This window comes from Pteropus medius, unplaced genomic scaffold (assembly GCF_902729225.1).
Source record: "Pteropus medius unplaced genomic scaffold, Ma_sr-lr_union100, whole genome shotgun sequence".
Taxonomy (NCBI): domain Eukaryota; kingdom Metazoa; phylum Chordata; class Mammalia; order Chiroptera; family Pteropodidae; genus Pteropus; species Pteropus medius.
Window position 1 is genome coordinate 1 of NW_024342466.1, and position 20,929 is coordinate 20,929.

General features: G+C 52.3%; 1 protein-coding gene across 1 annotated transcript in view; it reads left to right on the forward strand.

The window, feature by feature from the left end:
* Positions 1 to 327: 327 nt before the first annotated feature.
* The window catches only part of MROH2A (maestro heat like repeat family member 2A), a gene marked incomplete at its 5' end in the record, with an annotated part of 30,069 nt that continues 9,467 nt past the window's right edge, over positions 328 to 20,929 (forward strand). The window contains 19 exons of the mRNA XM_039859945.1: positions 328 to 471; positions 1,527 to 1,619; positions 1,807 to 1,885; positions 1,982 to 2,095; positions 4,341 to 4,417; positions 5,335 to 5,454; positions 5,770 to 5,880; positions 6,699 to 6,846; positions 7,842 to 7,882; positions 8,290 to 8,431; positions 8,687 to 8,739; positions 9,089 to 9,196; positions 13,226 to 13,345; positions 13,943 to 14,065; positions 15,173 to 15,325; positions 16,257 to 16,379; positions 17,085 to 17,164; positions 18,745 to 18,853; positions 19,548 to 19,643. Coding sequence (XP_039715879.1) covers positions 328 to 471; positions 1,527 to 1,619; positions 1,807 to 1,885; positions 1,982 to 2,095; positions 4,341 to 4,417; positions 5,335 to 5,454; positions 5,770 to 5,880; positions 6,699 to 6,846; positions 7,842 to 7,882; positions 8,290 to 8,431; positions 8,687 to 8,739; positions 9,089 to 9,196; positions 13,226 to 13,345; positions 13,943 to 14,065; positions 15,173 to 15,325; positions 16,257 to 16,379; positions 17,085 to 17,164; positions 18,745 to 18,853; positions 19,548 to 19,643 — 2,034 coding nt within the window. The remainder of the gene's footprint in view (positions 472 to 1,526; positions 1,620 to 1,806; positions 1,886 to 1,981; positions 2,096 to 4,340; positions 4,418 to 5,334; positions 5,455 to 5,769; positions 5,881 to 6,698; positions 6,847 to 7,841; positions 7,883 to 8,289; positions 8,432 to 8,686; positions 8,740 to 9,088; positions 9,197 to 13,225; positions 13,346 to 13,942; positions 14,066 to 15,172; positions 15,326 to 16,256; positions 16,380 to 17,084; positions 17,165 to 18,744; positions 18,854 to 19,547; positions 19,644 to 20,929) is intronic.

Below are 20,929 nucleotides of genomic sequence, written 5' to 3' on the forward strand. Positions count from 1 at the left end.
ACCTGTGTGCAGGTGCTCACCGCTCTCTGGGTGCTTTACCTATGCGAGCTATTTCCATGTCAGCTCCTTGCTGTAGGACTGTTTCACCAATGGGAAATTGAGGCAGAGAGAGATTAAGTACCTGCCTAAGGTCACCCAAGTGACCCAGCCAGAACTCATGGGGACGGTCTGCCCTCACTGCCCAGCTGTGGGGCCTTGAGTGAGGTTGTGACCCTACTTCCAAGGTCCCCTCTGTCACATGCCCTTGATTCTGTAGACAAGGCTGACATCACGGGGCCTTGCCGGGGGTCCTGGGCCGAGGAGTCCAAACCCCCGCTCCTGTGGTAGGTGAAGCATGGGGTCATCAAGTCCCTGAAGCCCATGCTGAGCCTCCTGCTGCCCAACGACGACCTGCGGGAGCAGGTGTACGACTACATCCCACTGCTGCTGGCAGAGTACCAGGGCAGCCTGGAGGCCCTCTTCATCACACAGGTGCGGGCCACGCGGCGACTGCCCGGGCCGAGGCTTGGTTCCCGTGTCCCAGGGGGAAGTCATCTGGGTGGAAGGTGGGATGTCAGACATGTTGACATCTGACAGCAGACCCAACATCCGTGCCTTGCAAGGGGCCACGGGGCCTGGCACTTTTAGCGTCCTTGGGAAACGAATGCTGCCATTTTAGGTAGAAGGGACAAGCTCCCAATGCTCCTAGAGGCCACAGTGAGGCTGTGGGCTTCGTACCAGTTTCCTGGGGCTGCTGCCCCAAAGAAACGCAAGGCAGGTGGCTTAAACAGCAGAAATTTGTTGTCTCGTGGTTCTGGAGACCAGAAGTGCACGATCAAGGTGTCGGCAGGGCCGTGCTGAGTCCTCTCTGCCTCTTCCAGCCTCCGATGGTCCCCGGCATGGCCTGGCCCGTGGTGGCACCTCGAAACGTGCCCCTCCTTCTCACATGGCCGTCTTCCCCGTGCCTCTCTCTGCGTCCCTCCTCTTCTTCTTATGAGGACACCAGTCTTCAAATTTAGAGCCCACCCTAAATTCAAGAGGATCCCATCTGAGACTCTTAGCTAATTACATCTGCTAAGTCCCTATTTCCAAACGGGTCACATTCAGAGGATGCAGGTGGACAGGAATTTGGGGGGACACCCTTCAGCCCCTGATAGCCTTTAACCCGTGTGAGATGGGGCTGTCTCAGGGTTCTGAGTGGGCTCGTGTATACTGTAAAGCAGTCACTCATCTACAGATGAGATGTGGTCCTTGGCTGTAAAAGAAGCAGCAGAAATGAGCATGATGGATTTAGGGAGCCACCCGGAGATCATTCTGGCTAAAGAATGGCATTCACTGCCAGGGGACTAGGAGAGGAAGGTGGAGATAGCCTTGAGCGTCACCGGAATTGCCTGGGGGTGGGCAGTGCTGGTTGAAACACAGAGTCAGGTTCAGCGGGTCTGGGGCACAGCCTGAGAGGCTGCATTTTTAACCAGGCTAAGTAGCAAGGGCCTAGATTGTGGCCCTGAGTTAGCAGGTCATCGGCCCCATCTGCCCTTCCACGACAGGTCTTGAGGCAGATCCTGGAAGTGTCGGTCACCACCAGCACCCCTGTCCCCCAAATGCAGCTCCACACTATTTTCACAGAACTGCATGTCCAGGTGAGGCTGGCCGGCTCGCAGGGCGTGGCATCCTCAGGGCTCATCAGCAGGAAGCAGCTGCAGGAGGGGGCGTGGCCGAGCAGAGCGAAGGGGAGACTGGGGTGGAGCCCGGATCTCGCTCCCGTGCGCCCTCCTTCCGCTGTCCGGCTGTGATGTCACCCACCCTCCCTGCTCGCCCCCTCCCCAGGTGTGCACCAAGGCCCCCGCCCAGCAGCAGTACAGCGGCCAGAACCTGACCGAGGTGGTGCACTGCTTCATAGCCCTCGGTGAGGCTCGGAGCGTGGGCGACCGGGGTCGGGTGCGGGACCCCTCCCCTCGCTCCGGCTCGGTGGGCCCGACGACAGCGGTCCTTCCCCCTGCAGCCCGCTCCTACCCCAAAGAGCTGATGAAGTTCTTCCTCAGCCAGATAGAGATGAGCAAGGAGGCCGTCCGCGTGGGGACGCTGACCCTGATCAGGGCAGTGGTGAGCGCAGATGGTGAGCAAGGGGAGGGAGGCCAGCGGCGGCCAGGGGAGGCGGGTCTCACCCGTGTCTGGACCTGTGTCATTTCCCCCTTCCGAGACACTGCTGGGTGGGCGAAGGAGCCCCGGCTCTCTGCTGCTTCGCATTTTCTGTCCTCGAACCTAACCAGCGCTGTGACCCACCCTTCCCACCCCCAACTCTCTCCTTGAACCGGGAGTCCCAGCTTCCACCTGAGTCTGACCTTGAAGCTGTTAACCTGAATCCTAGTACTAACCTCCAAAGCTAAATCCCAGGTGAATAGAAAGCCTGTTATGTCATGTAGGCACAGCCCCAAAGCCTCGTTGACCCAATGCCCAACCTTAGTCTAAACCTCTGATTCTAAATCCTAAGCCGGAACTTGAAACCTGGCCTTGATACCAAAAGGGAGATTCTGTCCCCATCCAAGGCAGGAGCTCAAACAGCACCTTTTGATCAAGGCACCTCCTGCTGGGAGCACGCAGCCCTGCATGCTCATGACAAGAAGCGCATGGGTGGCTTCTGTTCAGCCCTTCAACTGGGTGCCCTTGTGCAATGCCCAGACTGGGCAACTGTATATGAAGGACCTTCTCTTGACAGTAAATCCCTAACTTAAATAAATGTAAATTTAAGCAACAATGAGACCCTTTTGACCTATTAACGGGCAGAGATGATACTGGCTAGAATTTGCCTATCCATTTTTCTGTTAAAAAAACAAACAAAAAAGTATTTTCAGTTTTGCAGGCCACAGGCTCAATGGAGCAATCGCTCACTCTGCCACTGTAGAGCAAAGGTGGTCACACGCTGCAGAACATGGCTGTAAACTTTACAAAAACGGGCTTCGGGTTGGGTTTGGCCTGTGGGTTACACTTTGCCAATCCTCTGTCTAGAATAACGAGAGACCAGCTGCTTGTACTTCGTTAACAGGGCTGTAAATTCATAAAGAATTCTAGATGCTCAAATACACAGCGACCACAACCTGGTCTCGACAATCCAACATTTTGTCAATTGTCCGAAAGAAATAATTGCCCAAAGGTAATTGGACAAACGTGTTCATTTATTGCATCGCGCATTAAAGCAAAAACATTAGAAACGATCTGAATATTTTTCTATCGGGAATTCGTGGAATAAATGATAATATATCCACATAGTCAAATATCATATGACCATTAAGGGAATAGTCAACCTATACTTTTTCATGAAAAAGCTGCCTTCAGTTAAGTGTAACAATACCGTAGGGGACAGTATGTATAGCATGACCTTGCTATTTGAAAGAAACCTGTATGTTTATTTGTGCATACGTGGGTTTAGAAGGACACGCCTCAACCATTGGGAGAGGCTGTCTTTTGTTTTAAGTTTGCAATGCCCGTATACTGTTTTTATATTGAGAAGCAAAGCAACGTCCCCTGTGGTGCCTGACTGCCTGTCACCCTCTATTCCGCCCTCGTTTCCTCTTTTTCGTCCACCAGTGTTGACTTCCGGTGACTTCCGGCCTTGCGCATGGCGTCAGCCTGAGAACCTAACTCTAATGCTATTCGTACTGGATCTCTCCAGAACCTTCTCGTGGTGGCGCTTTCTCGCCTCCCTTAACCTTCCTCCTCCTTTAAGTGGTGGTGCTGTTATGGGTTCTACAAGCAGCAAACACAGCAGCAGCACGTCTTATGTGCCAGGCTCTGTGTTGGCCCATTGCTGCTCACAGCAGCTCTGTGAGGGAGGTACTATAATTACCCACATTTTACAGGTAAGGAAACTGAGGCACAGAGAGGTTAAGTAATTCGCCCGAGGTCGCACAGCTGAGATGGGACAGGGCCAGGCTTGGAAGCCAGGCAGCTGGGTACTGGCGCCCAGGCTCTCTACAGCTGTGCTTTGCAGCCTCTGTGTGCCTACTGTGTGTCCAGCTGAGGGGACTAATGAGCTTTTAGGTGGAGACCCCGCTTTTCAAGGAGAGTCCAGCTGGGTCCAAAATGGACACAAGGTGCAGAGGCCGGGGAAGCCACGCTGTAAACACATCGCCCCCTAGGCAGGGCCCGGGTGGGGCGGTTGTGGGGAGAGCAGTGAGGCTTCGGAGGGAAGTGCCCCCAGTGGGTGCCGCTGAGTCAGGGGCTCCCAGGGGCCTGTGACTTGGAGAAGCCACACGACGCCTGGCTCCCCGAGGAAGGCGTACTTGGAGGCCAGCAGTTCCGGGCATCCTATCAGAGCCCAGCCCCAAGGCCGGCGGCCCTCCAGGCAGGTTTTCTTCTTTCAGAGCCCAGAATGACTGCCAGGACCATCTACCTGGCCATCCGGGTCGTCAAGAACACCCTGTCAGACACCCGCTCCAAGGTAACAGGGCGGCGGCCCCGCGGGGAATGGCTCTCCGGGTCCTCTGCCAGCGAAGTGGAGGGAAGCCGGCAGGTGGCCTCCCATCGGAGTGGCATTCGCTCCTCTCCAGCTGTGTGGCTGGAGGCTGGCCTCCTCACATAGCGCCTCTTGTTGGAAAAGCCAGCTTCCCGCCACCACTGAGCAGGGCTGGAGGAGAGCGAGGCCCCAGGACGCCGTGCCCACGCTCACTCTCACTTTTACCAAGCATTCCAGCGAAGGGTCGCAGACAGCACCCTGGACAAAGGACCGGCCTAGCCCATCCAGCTTCGGCCAGAGCCGCTCCGCTGCCCAGGGCTTTTGTAAAGATCCTTATCATGCGTGGACGAAGCAGCTGAGGAATACACCTCCATCTTCCAAATAAAGTCTCCCCTGCAGCCACCGGCCAGCTCTGAACACAGCCTCGGTTATGGCTGAGGACCCTGGGGCTGCTACACGTCCCCCAGTGGGGGAGGACTGGGGCGGGAGTGTCTGCACGAAGCAGGGAGGGAATGAGGGCTTGGGCTTGAGGTTTAGACGGAGCCGTCCTCAGTACCTGGAAGCTGCGAAGGGAGGGGGGATTAGCTTGGTCCTGTGCTGTCCCCCCGGGGAGCACCCAGGAGAAGAGTCTGGCCGTCCTCTGAGTAATAGGGGTGCACGCCGTGTCTCTGAATGGCTCAGATGAGGCCCCAGGGTGAGCACGCTGCAGAGTGGGACCCTCCGGATGAGACACGGAGTGGAGGACACAGTGGGCAATAGCCAGGTGGCCCCTGAGGCCTCTTCCAGCCCAGAGCACCCCCCGTTCCGGAAATCTCATGTCGCAGGATTGGGTGTTAGATGCCAAGCCTCTCGCCCAGGAGCCCACCCCAAACCCCAGCGTGTCCGCCGCCCTGTCCCCTCAGGTGAGAATGGCTATTCTCCGCATCATCGGCCAGCTGGCTCTGTCTGGCTTCCAGGACAAGATCAAAGGCTGGGGCTTGAAGTACGTGTCCGTGCAGCTGACACTATCTACCTACAAACTGGTGAGTGTCCTGACGTGGAGTAGACGGACTTCGGAACCGGTTTGCAAAGCACTGGAGAAAGAGCGCACCTGAGCCTGAACCGGCATGCACGTACGCTCGTGACACAAGCACTTAACGCAGGGGAAACTGCGGGTAAGGGTGGGCGAGCCGCACAGGCAGGGGTCTAGGTCTAGAAAATACGGAGACACTTGCAAAGTTCTGAGCACCCCGGAGTCTCTGGGCATCAAGCCCGATGGGGGTGAGGAGACCACGCCCAAGACCGTGGCAAGCCTCTTGCCAGCCCACGAGTGGGGAACCCTCGGTTCTGCATTCCAGACAAATCGCCGAGAAAGCTTCTATCAGAGGGACCTGGAGGAGAAGATGGTCCACAAGGTCACCATGGACACTGTGAGGATCATAACCTCCTCTGTCAGTGGCATGACCAACGTGAGTGCGCCCCACCCAGCCACCCACGGGCTGGCATGCTGCAGCTGCACTGCCCCGGCTGGGGGGTTTGCGCGTGTCCCGAACTCTGCACCGTCGCTCCTGCCATTTCCGCTGCCTGGGGTGCGTGGGGCCCTGATCTTCCAAGCGCCTGAGCTCTCATCCTTCAAGACCCAGTTCCTCGATGGGGAACCAGAGCCCCCAGATGCGATCGCCCTGCCTGGCACACACTAGGCCTTAATACGTATCAGTCGATTAGTTGCCCGAAGTGCGTTTGTTCCCTTAGAGCCCCTTCAGTCCTCATGTGTGTGTCTGTGTGTAAAGAAACGATGTTAGTGGTTTAATTCCATAAATATTCGGTTAGTTCCTACAATGAGAAAGACGTGAGACAGTACACCAGAGGGCTCGGTATGACCCCAAGGAGTTCACGGGCTTCAGGGGAAACGAATGTGTGCAGTTTCAATAGCAGCACACAGTGACATAGCAATAAGACAGGAAAACTTTACCATGACCGCTCAAGGAGGATACATATCTTTATGGACATTAAGCGTGTCCATAGGCCCCTATCCGATTTCTGTTATCTTAATAGCAGAAATCATGAGAAACAGAGTGATCACTGCTGACTCCCTCGGCTATATCGGGTGGGTGCCACATAAATGGCCCTGACAAAGACCAGGGCTGGCAGCAGAGCCAGTTAGGGTGGAGGCTGTCAGCGGCGGGATTGGGGGAGTGTGATCCTGGAGGACTGAGGTGAGGCCCACACTGTGGGGTCTCGCATGGCCATGGGACACCCCAGCTCATCCTGCCTCCCTACCTTCCAGGAGTTCTGGGTGAGGCTCCTGTGCTACATCATGGAGACAGATTACACGGAAGCCTTGACCCCCATCTGCATCAGCCTCACGAACCTGGCCGAGAGACAGCTGCACGCCAGCGAGCTGGAGGCCAGCACGGCCAGCAAGCACAAGCATGGTGGGCAGCATCCCTGTGCTGGCTTGTGGGACTAGGCAGGTGTGGGCTGCTTCTCCGCTCCAGGGAGCGTCCTGGAGTCCACACAGCCAGGCCACGGCTTGTCCTTGTCACATCTGAGGAGGGGGTAACATTTGGCAAACTTCCTCTGGAAGCTCATTCCTGTCCTCACACCCCTGGCCTAGACCCAGCGGCCTGGACCCCGCCCTGCAGAGGTCCTGGCTTAGCCTCTCCCTGGGGCTGCCCTCTCTGGGCTTCTGTGAGCCAGTTGGAAGAGCTACAGATGTCCCAGCTAAGGCCTCTCTAAACCACCACATCGCGGTACCCCGGAATGTTAACATCAATCTCTCCGGCCCACCTACGTATGGAGTGACACTGTGGCAAGTGGGCTTCTCTCATGGCCCAGGGCCTGTGCTGGATGGGTGTGGCTGGCAGTGGAGGTGATTTCAGGAGCCCTTTAGGACCCAGGGACAGCAAAGTGTGGAGCCTACCCTGAGCAAGGAGCTAGGCGAGCCCCGAGGTCTGCCTGCCACACTGGGGCTGAGTCCTCTCCGGGACCCTTCCACCTGCAACTTCTCAGCAGGCCTGGCCCTCCCTTGCCCACTGGTCCAAGTGTCGTTTTTGCTTCTGACGGACTCACTGACTCCCAAAGCCTGCCTTTGGCCCGAGGTGACGGAGAGTGTCTGAGAGTAATGCCAAGGTTACAGGAGGAAGCAAACACTGTCGTGGCAGGTCCTGGTGTCCCACAGAGTGGGCAGATCCTGAAAACAGCATCTTATACTCCCCTGTGCATAGCATGGTTCTCCATTCTTTCCAGGATGAGCCAATTAAAATGATGTTCTTTATGAAAACCCCCTGCGCTGACCCACTCTCCGCTGTGGGGACAATGAGATGGTGTTGGGGAAGCGCCTTCCAGGGCAAAGCCCCCTCAGGGACACGAGGACGCACGCTGGTTTGGGCCAGGTGCTCAGTGCGGGTTAAATCTCTTTCTTCCTCAGTGGACCTGCCAGCACCGCAGAAGCTGCTAGCCCGTCTCCTGGTGAGTGGCTCACCGGGGCTGTGCCTTGGCCTTGCTGAGGCCACGTCCTGTGGCACTTCTTTGAGCTCCTAGTTCCCAGAGCCCCAAGAGGGAGGAAGGAGCTGGACGCTTGGCACAACAGGGCTTTCCCGGTCCCTGGTGTCCCTCTCTGGGAAACATGCCAGGGACAGTGTGCTTGGACCTGCCCTCAGATTCCTCTGCTCAGCCTTTGAGCAGCCTCAAAGCATCCCCAGGACAGTGGCCTGCCTACCCCCACGGCAGGCCGATGTCCCCCTCTTGGTGTGGACTCTGGAAGCCCGGGGTGGGGAGGGACCCCGTGGTCTTGTCTCTCCTCTCCTTTCCGGGAGTGAGGTGCCCGGGGCTGCCCAGCCCAGGCAGAGCCCCACTGGAGTCTTGGTGCCCTCCAGGTGCTGATGTCATCTCCCTACAAGGGGGAGGGCCGTGGGATAGCCATGCTCAACCTCCTGAGTACCCTGAGCCACAGCATTGCGCCCGCCATGGCTGACATGTGGGAGCTGGAGATTCCCCTGCTGGTCAAGTACCTGGAAGGTGAGGCGCCCAGGCGTCCACCCGGAGCCCACCGCCCTCTCAGTGTACGGGCTGGGGTGCTAATCGCGTGGCTTGAACAGCAGGAGCTGAGGTTCCAGGTGGATCAGCACAGCCTGTTTTGGTCCTTGGCAAGGTCGGGAGGGAAATGCAGAGTGTGGCAAGCCTATCTGTGGAGGGCTTTTAGGCCCGGGCTAAGGAGGTGCCCCAGAGGGAAGTGGCAGAAGACAGTGGCGTGTGTGACCCTTCTTTCTGCAGAACATACCGAGTTTACCTGGAATCAGAAGACCTGGGAGGACAAGCTGATTCAGGTAAAGAGGTGACCCAGTCAGTGGGGAGTTTGAGAGCCCCTAAAGGACACATTCATTCTCCTTCTGCCAGAGAACTTGCGGGTGCCACGCATGTCCACAGCTTTATCTACCAGCAGGGGAAAACTAAAGGCCTTCCACTCACTCAGGAAATCAGCACAGGGCTGACACCCCCCAAAGCCCTCCAAGCCGCAGCTATCTCCCAGATGCGCAGGCCCACGGAACGTTAGCACGGGATCTGGGCTTTATGGGTCGGGGGATCCAGAGGATGAGGAAGGTGGCTAGAGAGGACGGGGCCGCTACTCAAGGTCACACAGCCCTTCTGGAGCACGAATGTCTCCTGCCTCTCCAGTTTCTGAGAAACTCCCTCAAGAAGACGCGGGGTTCAAACTGGAGCCTACGTCTGAGCAAAGAGCTGAACAACCAGATTGAGAGCCTCGACAGCCCATCTCTGGAGAAGGTTGGTCCCCACACTGGCAGGGCAGTGCCAGCAGGGAAGGGGACGAAAGGGGCTTTGGCATGCACAGGGTCACACTGTGTGTTAGGTAGAGCAGATGCGCCTGGGAGGAGACGGGGTGGTCCAGATCAGTGAGTTTCAGGTTTTTATTTTGATTCTCTTTAAGAAGCTGCTTTGGTGGAGCTGGGGAGCTCTTCTCCAGCCATCAGCTTGCCCATCCTTCTCACTCCACTCTCCACCTGGGGTTGTCTCGTAGCAGAGTCCAACAGGCAAGGGTGGAGATGTCTGAACAGTGTTTTGGTAAATAGTGAACACGGCGAGAACGGCACTGAACCATGGAATGCCAAAGGGGTCGCCAGGTTCTAGCGCAGTGGTGAGAAAGATAAAGCTTGGAGGAGGAAGAAGAAAGATTGGGCAACCTGGGGTTAGAAGCTGGACTCCCAACCGTCTCCACCCCCAGCTGACAGATTGCTGGATGTGGTTTCTTACACCTGACTCATCTGGACACTGGCGCATAACCATATCGAGCTATTTCAGCACGAAAAGGTATTTATAAAACTATAAATATTGTTGAACGATATCAGAGGTCTCAATCGCTGGAAAGCATCCCATATTCATGGATTGGAAGGCAATGAGGTTAAGATGACGACACTCTCCAAATGTATCTGTAGAGTCAACATGACCCCTATTATAATTCCGGCTGGACTTTTTTCCTCCTAAAGATCCACAAGCTGAAATTCACATGGAAATGCAAGGGGCCCAGAATAGCCAACATAATCATGATAACAAAGAACAAAGTTGGAGGACTCCAACTTTTCAATTTCAAGACTTCTTAGACACAATGGCAGCAAACAGGACAGTGTGGCAGTGGCATAAGAATCGGCATGTAGGTTGATGGCATAGAATTGAGAGTCTAGAAGTAAACCTCACATTTACTGTCAACTGATTTTTGACAAAGGTGCCAAGACAATTCAACGAGCAAAGAATAGTCTCCACCAGGGGTTGTCTCGTAGTACAAATGGTACTGGGACAACTGCACATCCCCTGAAAAAATCATGACGTTGGACACCTTCCTCACACCATACACAAAACTTAACTCAAAATGGACCCTAGATGTGCATGTAAAAGCTAAAAGCATACAACTCTTAAAAGAAAACATAGGTGTAAATCTTCATGACCTTGGCTTGGGCAATGTCTTTTGAGATGTGACACCCAAACACACGAATGATAAAAAGAAAAACTAGATAAATTAAACGTCGTCAAAACGAAAAACTCTTATGCTGAAAATAGTACCATCAAGGAAATGAAAAGATACTCCTCAAAATGAGAGAAAAATATTTGCAAATCGAGTGTCTGATCAGAGACTTTATATATCTAGGGTATACAAAGAACTCTTATGATTCCATAATAAAGACAATTAAGACAGTTAAAAATGGGCAAAGGATCTGAATAGACATTTTTTCAAATAAGACACACAAACAACAAGTAAGTACATGAAAAAACGTTCGAACTCATTACCATTAGGGAAATGCAAATCAAAACCACCATGAGATACCACTCCATACACACAAAGATGGCTATAATAAAAAAGGCAGATAATGACAAGTGTTGGCAAGAATATAGAGACATTTGAACCCTCATCTATTGCTGGTGTAAATGTAAAATGGTGCAGTAGCTCTGAAAAACAGTTTGGCACTTCCTCGAAATGTTAGGTATAGAGTTAACGTACGACCCGCAATCCCACTGCTAGTTATATGCGCCCAGGAGAATGGAATCATATATCCACAGAAAAACTTGTACATGAATGTTCGTAGCAGCATTACTTAAATAGCCCCAAAGTGGAGATAACTTAAATGTCCATCCACGATGAGCGGAGAAGCAAAAGGTGGCATATCCGTACAATGGAACAGTCTTCAGCCACGACAGGAATGAAGTGCTGGTATACGTACGGTACAGAGAGGATGGCCTTGGAAACGTTATGCTAAGCGAAGGAAGCCAGAGGCAAAGGAACACAAAAGGGCACGTATTACATGACTTTATTGACTTGAAATGTCCACGATGGGCATCTCCGCGAAGATGAAATGTGGGTTCACTGCCAGCGGGTCCGGGGTTTCCTTCTGGGGTGAGGAAAGTGTTCCTAAATGACACTGTGGTGATGGTTGCATCATTCTGTGAATACATCATTGTATCTGTAAACTTTAAATGGGTTAATTTTGTGGTATACAAATTATACCTCAATGAAGATGTTTAAAAAAAGGTTTTTACAGGGATCGACCAAAAGATTTGTGTTTGTTCAAATATACATCCTTTAAAGGTGAGTATGTAAAAATCACAAATAGTAAATTATATCTTACGGATATTTTCTGTAGCTAAATGCTATAGATTTGCAAGTACAATCTCTTATCAGATATTAAGACCAGATGTCCATTGGAAAGAAAGTTGTATATAGTATTTAATAAGCGAACGCACACAATTTAACCATATTATGATAATTCACCCGGCTTAAGGGAAGTCAGTGAATAGAATTATGGTGGCTCGGATAACTTTAAAGACACAGTTGGATACAGTGGCTTAAGGAACTTGATCAAGACCCTTCCAAGCTCTTCATTGCTCAACTGGCATCCTCCAGGTGGGGACGAGAAGACAATCAGTAGTCTCCAGACTGACAACCCCAGTAGAGGGAGCCAGTCTCGTTCCAAAATTAATATGCAGAAGTCATTTTCCTCCTATATACGAATAAAACAAGAGTACCATATAATGAAAACAGATCTTGTTCAAAGGGGCAATGTAACGTAAAATATATAATCAATTTATGTTCAGTTGTAAAATACGGAATATATGAAATAACGTGAGACTGATGTGAACACACAGAATTCCAAGGAGAGGCAAGGAAGCTAAAAGAAGCCGTAATAAAATAGATACCATCTCTCGTTCGTAAATGGGAAGTCTCAGTGTGGTCAAGGTGTCCACTGCTCTCAAATTAATCTGGAAGTAAATTATTTACTGCCAGTCAAATTCCCAAAAGGAGCGTTTTGTGTGTGTGTGGAAATGTGACAATTTTGTGGAATTTGACAAGATTATTTCCAAGTTCACCTGAATGAAAAAAAATGTCAGCGGATAGCTAAGAGCATAGTGAAAACGAAGCCCATTAAGGAAGTATTTGCTGCCTCAGAAAAGTCCAAGATTTACGCGTGCAAAATAAAACTGTGGAACGATCAGAAGAATATATTGATGAATATTTTTAGAATCTTAACATGGAATAGGCCTTCACATGCATGAAAAGAAACAAGAAAGACAAAAAAGAGACATTTTCTCGATGAAAATGAAAATTTCTTGTGTGACAAAACAAAATTGCTACGAATAAAATCGAAAGGGCAAAGAGACATTGCGAAAATATCCTACCGAGACAGATCTGCCAGCTGCGTCTCCTGAGAAGTGATCATTAAGGGATGAACCTCAGACTGTGCTTGATTTTAAATCCTGGCTCATAATTACCCTCTAGAGTTGTTGCGTGGGTTGAATGAAATAATATAGGTCTGTTCTATTATTTCTCCAAATATAGCACAAAGTTCTTACAAATGAAAAATAAAATAGGAGAAATAATCCGATAGAAAATGAGGGAAGGATGTAGACAGAAATTCAAAGGATGGATCATGAAAATATGCAAAGATGACCAACATGACTAATAAAGAAACAAACGAAAATGCAGTTGTCCCACCTCTCACTGGTAATGTCTTACGTGAGAGAGAACATGGGAAAATAGGTGCTTTTAGATTTGTTGGTAGGAGTATAACTTGGTTCAACTTATATAGGAGAGAAATCTGGCCCTCACTATTTATAACATGCTTGCCCTCACACAGTCCAATCTCTCCAGAATCATCTGAACATTTCTTTCAAAAAATATACAAAATGCAGAGATATCTGCACTTTAAAACAAACACTAGAGAAACAGTATGTATCACACTCCCCAAGCAGCGACCCCTGGAGGCGCAGTAGGGAGGCCTGAAGCTCCCTTGTCGTCTGCCTCTCTAGGGCTTTCTGTACAGGGCCTTGGGGTTCACCTTGGCCACGGGCCTGGAGGCCGACAAGGTGGAGGTGCTGCTGCTGGAGCTGCTGTACAAGACGGACTATGGCAATGACTTCGACCGGGAGGTCAGGGTGCCCCTCAGCCCCCTCCTTCTGCCAGAGCCCTCTGCGCCCTCAGGGGATAGGGCATGTGCATGCATGTGTGCGCCTCCGTGCGCACATGCACACGTGTGCCCGTGAGTGTGTGTACATGCATGCGTGTGTGCATGTGTGTGCCTGTGCATGTGTGCATGCATGAGTGTGTGAGTGCTTGCATGTGTATGCGTCTGTGTACATGCCCGTGTGTAGGGACGTTCATGTGTGTGCGTGCCTACATGTCTGAGCACATGCAGGTTGAGGCGCATGGGTGCATCTGTGTGTGTAGGTGCATGCACGCGTGAGTGTGGCATGCATGTGTGCGCGTGTGTACATGCCTGTGTGTAGGTGCATGCATGTGTGTGCATCCAAGCTGTTGGAAGTCACTCTGCATGTCTGTGCGTGCATGTGTGTGTACATGCGCTGTGCATGCCTGCCTTGTGTGCAGGCACTTGTGTGCCTGTGCGTGTGTGCATAGGTGCATGTGTGTATGAACCTGTTTGTGTGTGTGCATGCGCACTCGTGAATGGGGGTCCTGCAGTACCCCTTGTCCGCCCCTTCACCCCGGCTGGCTGGGTCTCCCCACAGGGCGTGATTCTGTGCTTTGGCTTGTGCGCCCGGGGCCAGGTCAAGACGGTGCTGAACGTGCTCCATGACTTCGAGGAGAGGATCCAGGAGTCAGAGCAATCCTGGCAGATTGGCGCTTGGCGGGTAGGTCCCCTTTGCCCCACAAACAGGTCTCCCGGGCCCGATTAGAGCTGCGGTGCTCTCAGCACCCAACTGAGGTCGTCACAGTAAGAGATTCCCCTCTGTGTCCCCTGCCATCGAAATGACTGAGATCCGGAGGCCGCCTCCAACCGAGCCTTTGCAGGTGGGTCATCTAAAGAACACGGGGAGGGCCTTTCCATGTCCCATCTTGCAGAGGAGGCCTAGCCACTCATGATGCTGCCTGAGAATGCAGGGTCTCAGGCCTCACCCAGACCCACTGGAGCTGAAGGAGCTGCAGGTGGTTTCCACGTGTTAAGAGCTCTGCCTTGGCGAATCAATGGGGCTGGGCAGGAGCGGCTGTAATGCCCACTGCCGTGTAGACAAGACACAGAAGCTTGTTCGGTGGTGAAACCAGGAGTTGGACACAAGTGGCCCATGGCTGGCCTCTAGCCCAACTTCCTGCCACAGGGCGCAGTGCCACAGGCTGGCCGAGCCCGCAGTGGGCAACCATCTGAAGTCACGGATGCCTTAAGCTTTGACCTTGACCTTGGGTCCTCGCCCTAGCGGTCTGGCAGTTTGGATGGAAAGAATTCAGAGTGTCCCAGGCTTCTGCCCACGCTTCTCCATGGAGCAGGACCTGAGACCTGGATTTCTCCTCACGGCCTGGCAGGGCGTGGGAGCTCCTGCCCCACCTTTCGTGTTGAGTTTGGCGGCCCCCAACACCTCCTCCCAAGAGGATCCCCAGAATCATGAGAGCCCCTGGCCCAGCACAAGTGCCTGGCAGGTGGAGGCATGAAGGGAGGACAGCCAGCCTGTGTATAGGGCTGTCCACTAAACACCTGCTCGCAGCCAGCAGGTAGTCCTGGCCTTGGTCTGTGGCTCACCGCTTTGCACCCAGGGCCCGGTGTGTTGTAAGTGCTCAATACAGAAGTGTCGAATGAATGAGTAAATAAGTGAGTATTTCAGGCACCTTTATCCAGCTCAACAGCTCTTTTGGTCTTCCAACCAGAGACTGTCCGCACACAGCTGGGGCAGAACCTGCTGCCTCCCAGAGGGCAAGTTGAGCAGATGGCCCCTCACCGGTGCTTCTCCCCCTTCTCGTCCTTGCAGAAGGACCATCCCTGGAGGCGGGAGACGGTGAAGAGTGCGCTCATGGTGATGTACAGCTGTGTGGCCTCACACTGTCACCCGCAGATGCTCCTCACCCATGCGGACAACCCCATCACCTCTAAGATCATTCACCACTACACCAGCAGCTGCCAGGTAACCCCGGGACGCCACAGACCTGCATCCAGTGCCTGGGGGCTGCCCTCCTCGATCCAGGCTGCTGGAAGTCACTCTGCATCATTTTCTGGGGGGCGGTGAAGCCAGGAGTTGGACTTAGGCAGCCCACGGCCCGCGAAGAGACATCCAGGAGTCCTACCTGACCGCCAGCATGGGGAGCCCGTTGCCCGTTTTCTGCTCTCTGCTGCGGGGTGGGGGGGGAGGGTAGGGCAGCCTCTCCAAAGAGAGCTGGGAGGGAGTGTTGTCCCCCAGAAATCACAGGATGAGCCCCTCATTCCAGCCTCTTTCTCCCTCACCCTCTCACTTTTCCCCACCCCGCCCCCCCCGGCCACCTGACTAAAAACTTTTTCATAAGGGACAAGGGGCCTGTAGTCAGAAACGTGAAGGGACTAGTGACTTTCTTGGAATAGCAAGAAAACTCAGAGAATAAAGCAAACATTATTTTATTATTGTTGTTTAAATTGTGATAAAAATACACGTAAAAAAAGTTAGTTACCATGACCACTTTTAAGTGGCACTACATACGTTCACACAGTTGTGTGACCATCACTGTCATCCATCTGCAGGACTTCTCATATTGTAACCTAAAACTCTGTGTCCATCGATCAACTGCCCCTCCCCACTCAGGCACGGTGTGGGGGTCCAGGGCGGGCGGCGTCTTCCACGGAGCATCGGAGCGCGGCCCACGTCCGGGACATGTGGCAGATGCTCTGTCAGGTGGCCGAAAGACAGAATGAGGCTGCGGTCTCTCCGAGCACCCCTGACACTGACTCTTCCTCAGCGCGATCCGGGAGGGAGGGGTGTCCGTACCCATACGGCCGTGGGGGCTGGGAGCCAGGGCTGTGACTCAGGACCCTGAGGATCACTCCCAACGTGCTCCTTCCTTCTCCCCGTCTTGGTCTGGACACAGGACATCTGCCTCAAAATGGCCTTCATGAAGAGTGTGGCGCAGGTCACCAGTGCCATCAAAAACATCAAGGACCTGGAGGACTTTCAATTTGGCCAAAAGACGACTCTTACCGCCATTGTAATGGTAAGCGGGCGGGGGCGCTTTCTCTGCTAGGAGGTTTGGGGTCTAACTCTGCTGACTGGCTTCCACCTTGTCAGAGGTTTCAGAGTTCCCGAGGGCATCTGGGAGGCCAGGGGGCTACAGGGGTCTCTGAAGCCCCTTCTGTCTCAGTTCTTCTTTGTTCCAACTGCAAGATTCTGCGTACGATATTCTTGTAGCCGATAAAAGGTATCACAGCCAGGAACCAGACGGGCTCCGTGGTGGCCCCGAGGTGGCTGGCTCAGGGCTGGGAGACGGAGGTCCACTGGATCAGTCCCGCCGTGGCCCCGTGTTTCTCCAGAGGAGGGACTTAGCGGGTCGGCATCTGCTGCAGGCTATTTTTATTGAGAGCTATGTTCACACAGAACTTTAGTGAGATCTAGAAAATGTCAACCACCCAAAGGCAAGAAGCGGTGATGGGCTGATGGAGTTTGTGGGACAGCTACTGTCTGTCTCTAGACTTCCGCAGTCCCTTACGATCCCTTGGCCCTGGAAACTGCTCCAGCTGAGCTGGAAGCACTTCTGGAGGGAAGCGAAATGTGGGTGGAATGGGAGGCCCGGAGAAGGAAAGGAGCAATCACCCTGGGGAACGCTGCTACCCTCAGAGTCAGTGTGAGTCAAGGCCCCCTCTCCTGCCTGGACTGGGACGCCGAGTGGCCTGGCAGCTCACTGTCCCGCCGTGTCCCGCAGGCCATCATCAAGGCGGAACCAATCGACACCCTGGTTTCCCCTGTGCGGGCCATGGCGATGGATGCCCTCTCGCACTTGAGGTGAGCCGGGCCCCTTCCTGTGCCCCGGGCACTTCTCCTGGGTAAAGGTGGAGGCTGAGACCAGCCTTCAGTGCTCCTTGGGCGGCCGCCCCTGTAGCAAGGGCTCAGGCAGCTCCTGGCTCAACCGGCCATCAGAAGACAGGGGTCTGCTTCCGTCAGCTCTTTTCCATAAATCTCAACAATATTTCAAGCTGGGCTCTTCTTTTTGGATTGGGACATGACCGGCAGGGAGGTGGGCTCTTCTTTAGTCCACTAGGAGATGTTTCGAGCAAGAAATCATACAGTGAAACTGAATAGAACGGCAGGGAGATGGCATCCTTCCGGTTGGTCTGGGCTCAGTCAAGGAATTTGTCTATTGACACGGTATTAATACGGTTAATACAAGGATTAATAATTATAATGGAAGTAACAGAATGCCTGAGGTTGCCTTCCTGGAACTGTCCATTCACTGTGCGTTTGTAAAGTTGTGTTTGAAATGGTTGGGTCGTCTCTAGAAACTCTTCACCAGTGGGGGTAGGTTCACCATTTAAGCTCATAGCAGAACTACTTATTGCTTTAAGAGGCAGCGCACAGTAAGTAAATTTCACACACATCCTTTCAGGGCCTGGGAGAGAAGACAGACTCGTTAACACATGCGCAGGGACTCAGGGATCGGAGCTGAGTGTTTGGGTGAACAACAAACAAATCTAAGATCGGAAGCAGAGGGCTATGAAAGAGATGCAATTCAGTCGCTAGATCAGGGCCTTTAAGAAGGAGTTGGCCAAAGGAGTTTGACTTCTGACCGGGGTCGAAACAAAAGAGCTGGATTTGGGCAGGAGCTGGAAGCTCCCAGCAGGACAGGATCCCTTTGGAGTGCAAGAGTTTCAATGGGATGGTGGCTCCCAATTCTAGAGGCACAATAGGGTCAACAATGTGGATACCCCAACCCCACCACAGACCTTTAAATAAGGACCTGTGGAGCCCGACTTGGCCCTGGGGGGCCCTTAACAGCTCTCCAGGTAATTCTAATATGCATCTCAGCTTGAGAACTCTTGATTAAGGGGTCGAAGGAGAATGAGCTACATGCATTAAGCAGCTACTTACTACCCTGGAGTGTTTATTAAATCACAGATGGCTGGGCCCCACCCCCGAGTTTTTGATTCAGTAGCTCTGAGGTGGGACCATAGAATTTGCATTTCTAAGAAGCTCCAAGGTGGTGGTGGTGGTGGTGGTGGTGGTGGTGCTGCTGCTGCTGGTCCAGGTATTGTACTTGACCCCTGGGCCAGCACCAGCCTGGGAGGCAGAGTCCCTTGTGGTGAGGGAGGAGCGGTGGATTGCTTCTGAGCAGGAGAGGGACAGGGTTAGAACAGCAACCAGGAGGAGAGATGGTTTTGGACCCCTGAGGCTCCCCCTCAGTCACAGACAGTCCCCGGACTCTGATGGCTGGGCGGAGATGGACTCCCTGGGGAGGGGCACAAGCCTGAACCTCCGACCAGGGAAGCCGGCCTCTGCCTTGCTCTGTGACATGCCTCTGCACCCCCGACGGGGCAGGGTCTCAACCCTCCGCTGACCACTCCTCTCGTCCCTTCTCCTTTCCCTAGTAAAGTGAAGCCTTTCTACTCCTCAGAGGAAAACAGTGAGCTGATGGACATCAGTATACATTCTTTAATTTCTCTCCAACCCCCAGGAGAGGACAATGAGTCCATTAAGGTAGGTTGTTCTGGGCCTCCTCGTTTTCTGGGTCAGCACTTGAAAGTTGACATGAGTGTGGGCAGTGCCGAGAGCCATCTATGCGTGGTTAGAGCAGCCAAGTGCAGCGGAGTGTGTTAGTGAGCATAAGGTCATGCTAGCTGCTATAACAGAGGAGTCCCCAGATCTCCATGGTTTCACAAGATAGACGCTGATTTTACACTCAAGTAATGTCCAGTTGGTGGTGGGGGGTAGGGATGGCGCTGTTCAGGGCCTCTGCTATCTTCAAAGTGTGATTCGGAAGGTCCGGGGGGTGGAGAGGAAGAGAAAGAATATGGAGGATTAATGAACTTCCCCACCTTCCATGGGCCAGAACTCAGTCATACAGCTCCACCTAGAGGCAATGGCTCCTGGGAAGTGCAGTCCCAACCAGATGGCTGATTTCCCAGGACTGCTGTGGGAAAGGAGGGCACATCTTTTGTGGTCAGGTAGCCGTCGGCGCCTCCAGAGCCTGCCCCCGGATGAGGAATCAGGAGAAGAGGGCTCCACAGGTTCAGTTTCCTTCTTTGAAAACAGTTCCTCTTAAGAGATTGTCGTGTACGTCACACGAAAAGATGAGTGTAAAGAACTCAATCTGAGCAGAAGGGATGATTATCAGACCATCTCACGCTGTGCACCCCTCATTGCTGCCCAGAGCTCCCCTCTCTCGTCATAGACCCTGTACACGAACGCCCTGCGTGCCCTGGAGCAGCTGATGGAGGGCCTCATGCAGAGGCAGCTGGACCCCAAGGGGCTACAGGAGATGGTGCATGTGAGTTGCCTGGCGGGGTCCAGAGCCAGGGATGGCCGCCCCTCCCAGAAAGCTGGCCTGAGGGCCAGATTCTCTGTGGGAAACAGAGGCATGAGTTAAAAATTGTTTTTGGTAATTTTATTTAGATAAAATCACAAACTTGCTGAAAAGTTGCGAAAATAGTACAAAGAACTATATACCTTTCACCCAGATTCACAATTCTTAATATTTTGCCACATTTTCTTTCTCTCCTTTCTCTTCTCTCTCTCTGTCTCTCTCTCTCTCTCTCTCAATCTCTCTCACACACATACACACACCTGTGCCTTTTGAATCATTGAGAGTTAGTTGCAGATATCAAAAACAAGAATATTCTCTTACATAATTTCAATACCATGCTATATTCTAATCGATGGTCTATATTCGAATTTCAGTAATGGTTCCAATAATATCCTTTATAGCGATTTCTCCCCCGGTTCCGGATCTCACCGGGGTTCCGTGTTGCCTATAATCGTCGTGTCCCTTTTCTCATCCGTCTGGAAAACTTCCTCAGTCTTTTTTCGTCTTTCATAATCTTGCCGTTTGGGGAGGATGCTGGTTTATTTTGAAATGAGGTTGTTTATTCTCTTATTGAATTTTTAGAGTTTTTGTATATTCTGGATACGAGGCCTTTATCAGAAACGTAACTTGCAAATATCTTCTCCTTGTCTATGACTCGTCTTTTTATTAATTTCACAGTGTCTTTTGAAGAGCAGAAGTTTGTAATTTTGACGAAGTCTAATTTATCGTTTTTTCTTTTATCGATCATGCTTTTGGTGTCACATCGAAGAAATCTTGGCCTGACCCAAGGTCGCAAAGATTTACTTCTAAAACTTAACAGTTTCAGGTGTTACAATTAAGTCTATGATATATTTCGAGTTGCGCTTTGTATGTGGCATGAGGTATGGATCAGAGTTTATTTAATTTTTATTTGTTTGCCCGTGGATAACCAAGTGCTTGCTGCAGTATCATTTGTTGAAAAGACTCTTCTCCACTGACTTACCTTTGCACCTTTGTTAAAAATCAGCGGACTATGCATATGTGGTTCTATTTTCGGACACTTACTCTGCTCCATTGACACATTTGTCTGTCTTCACCCCAGTGTCATCCTGTCTTGATTACCATAATGTTATAATAAGTCTGGAAATCAGGAGCAGACAGTATGAGTCCACCGGCTTTTTCCTTGGCTGCTGCATCCCATGGATGCTGCTTCATGAATCATTAAGCTCTGTTATCAGATGCACGAACGTTTAGGCAGCATACAGGGCGGG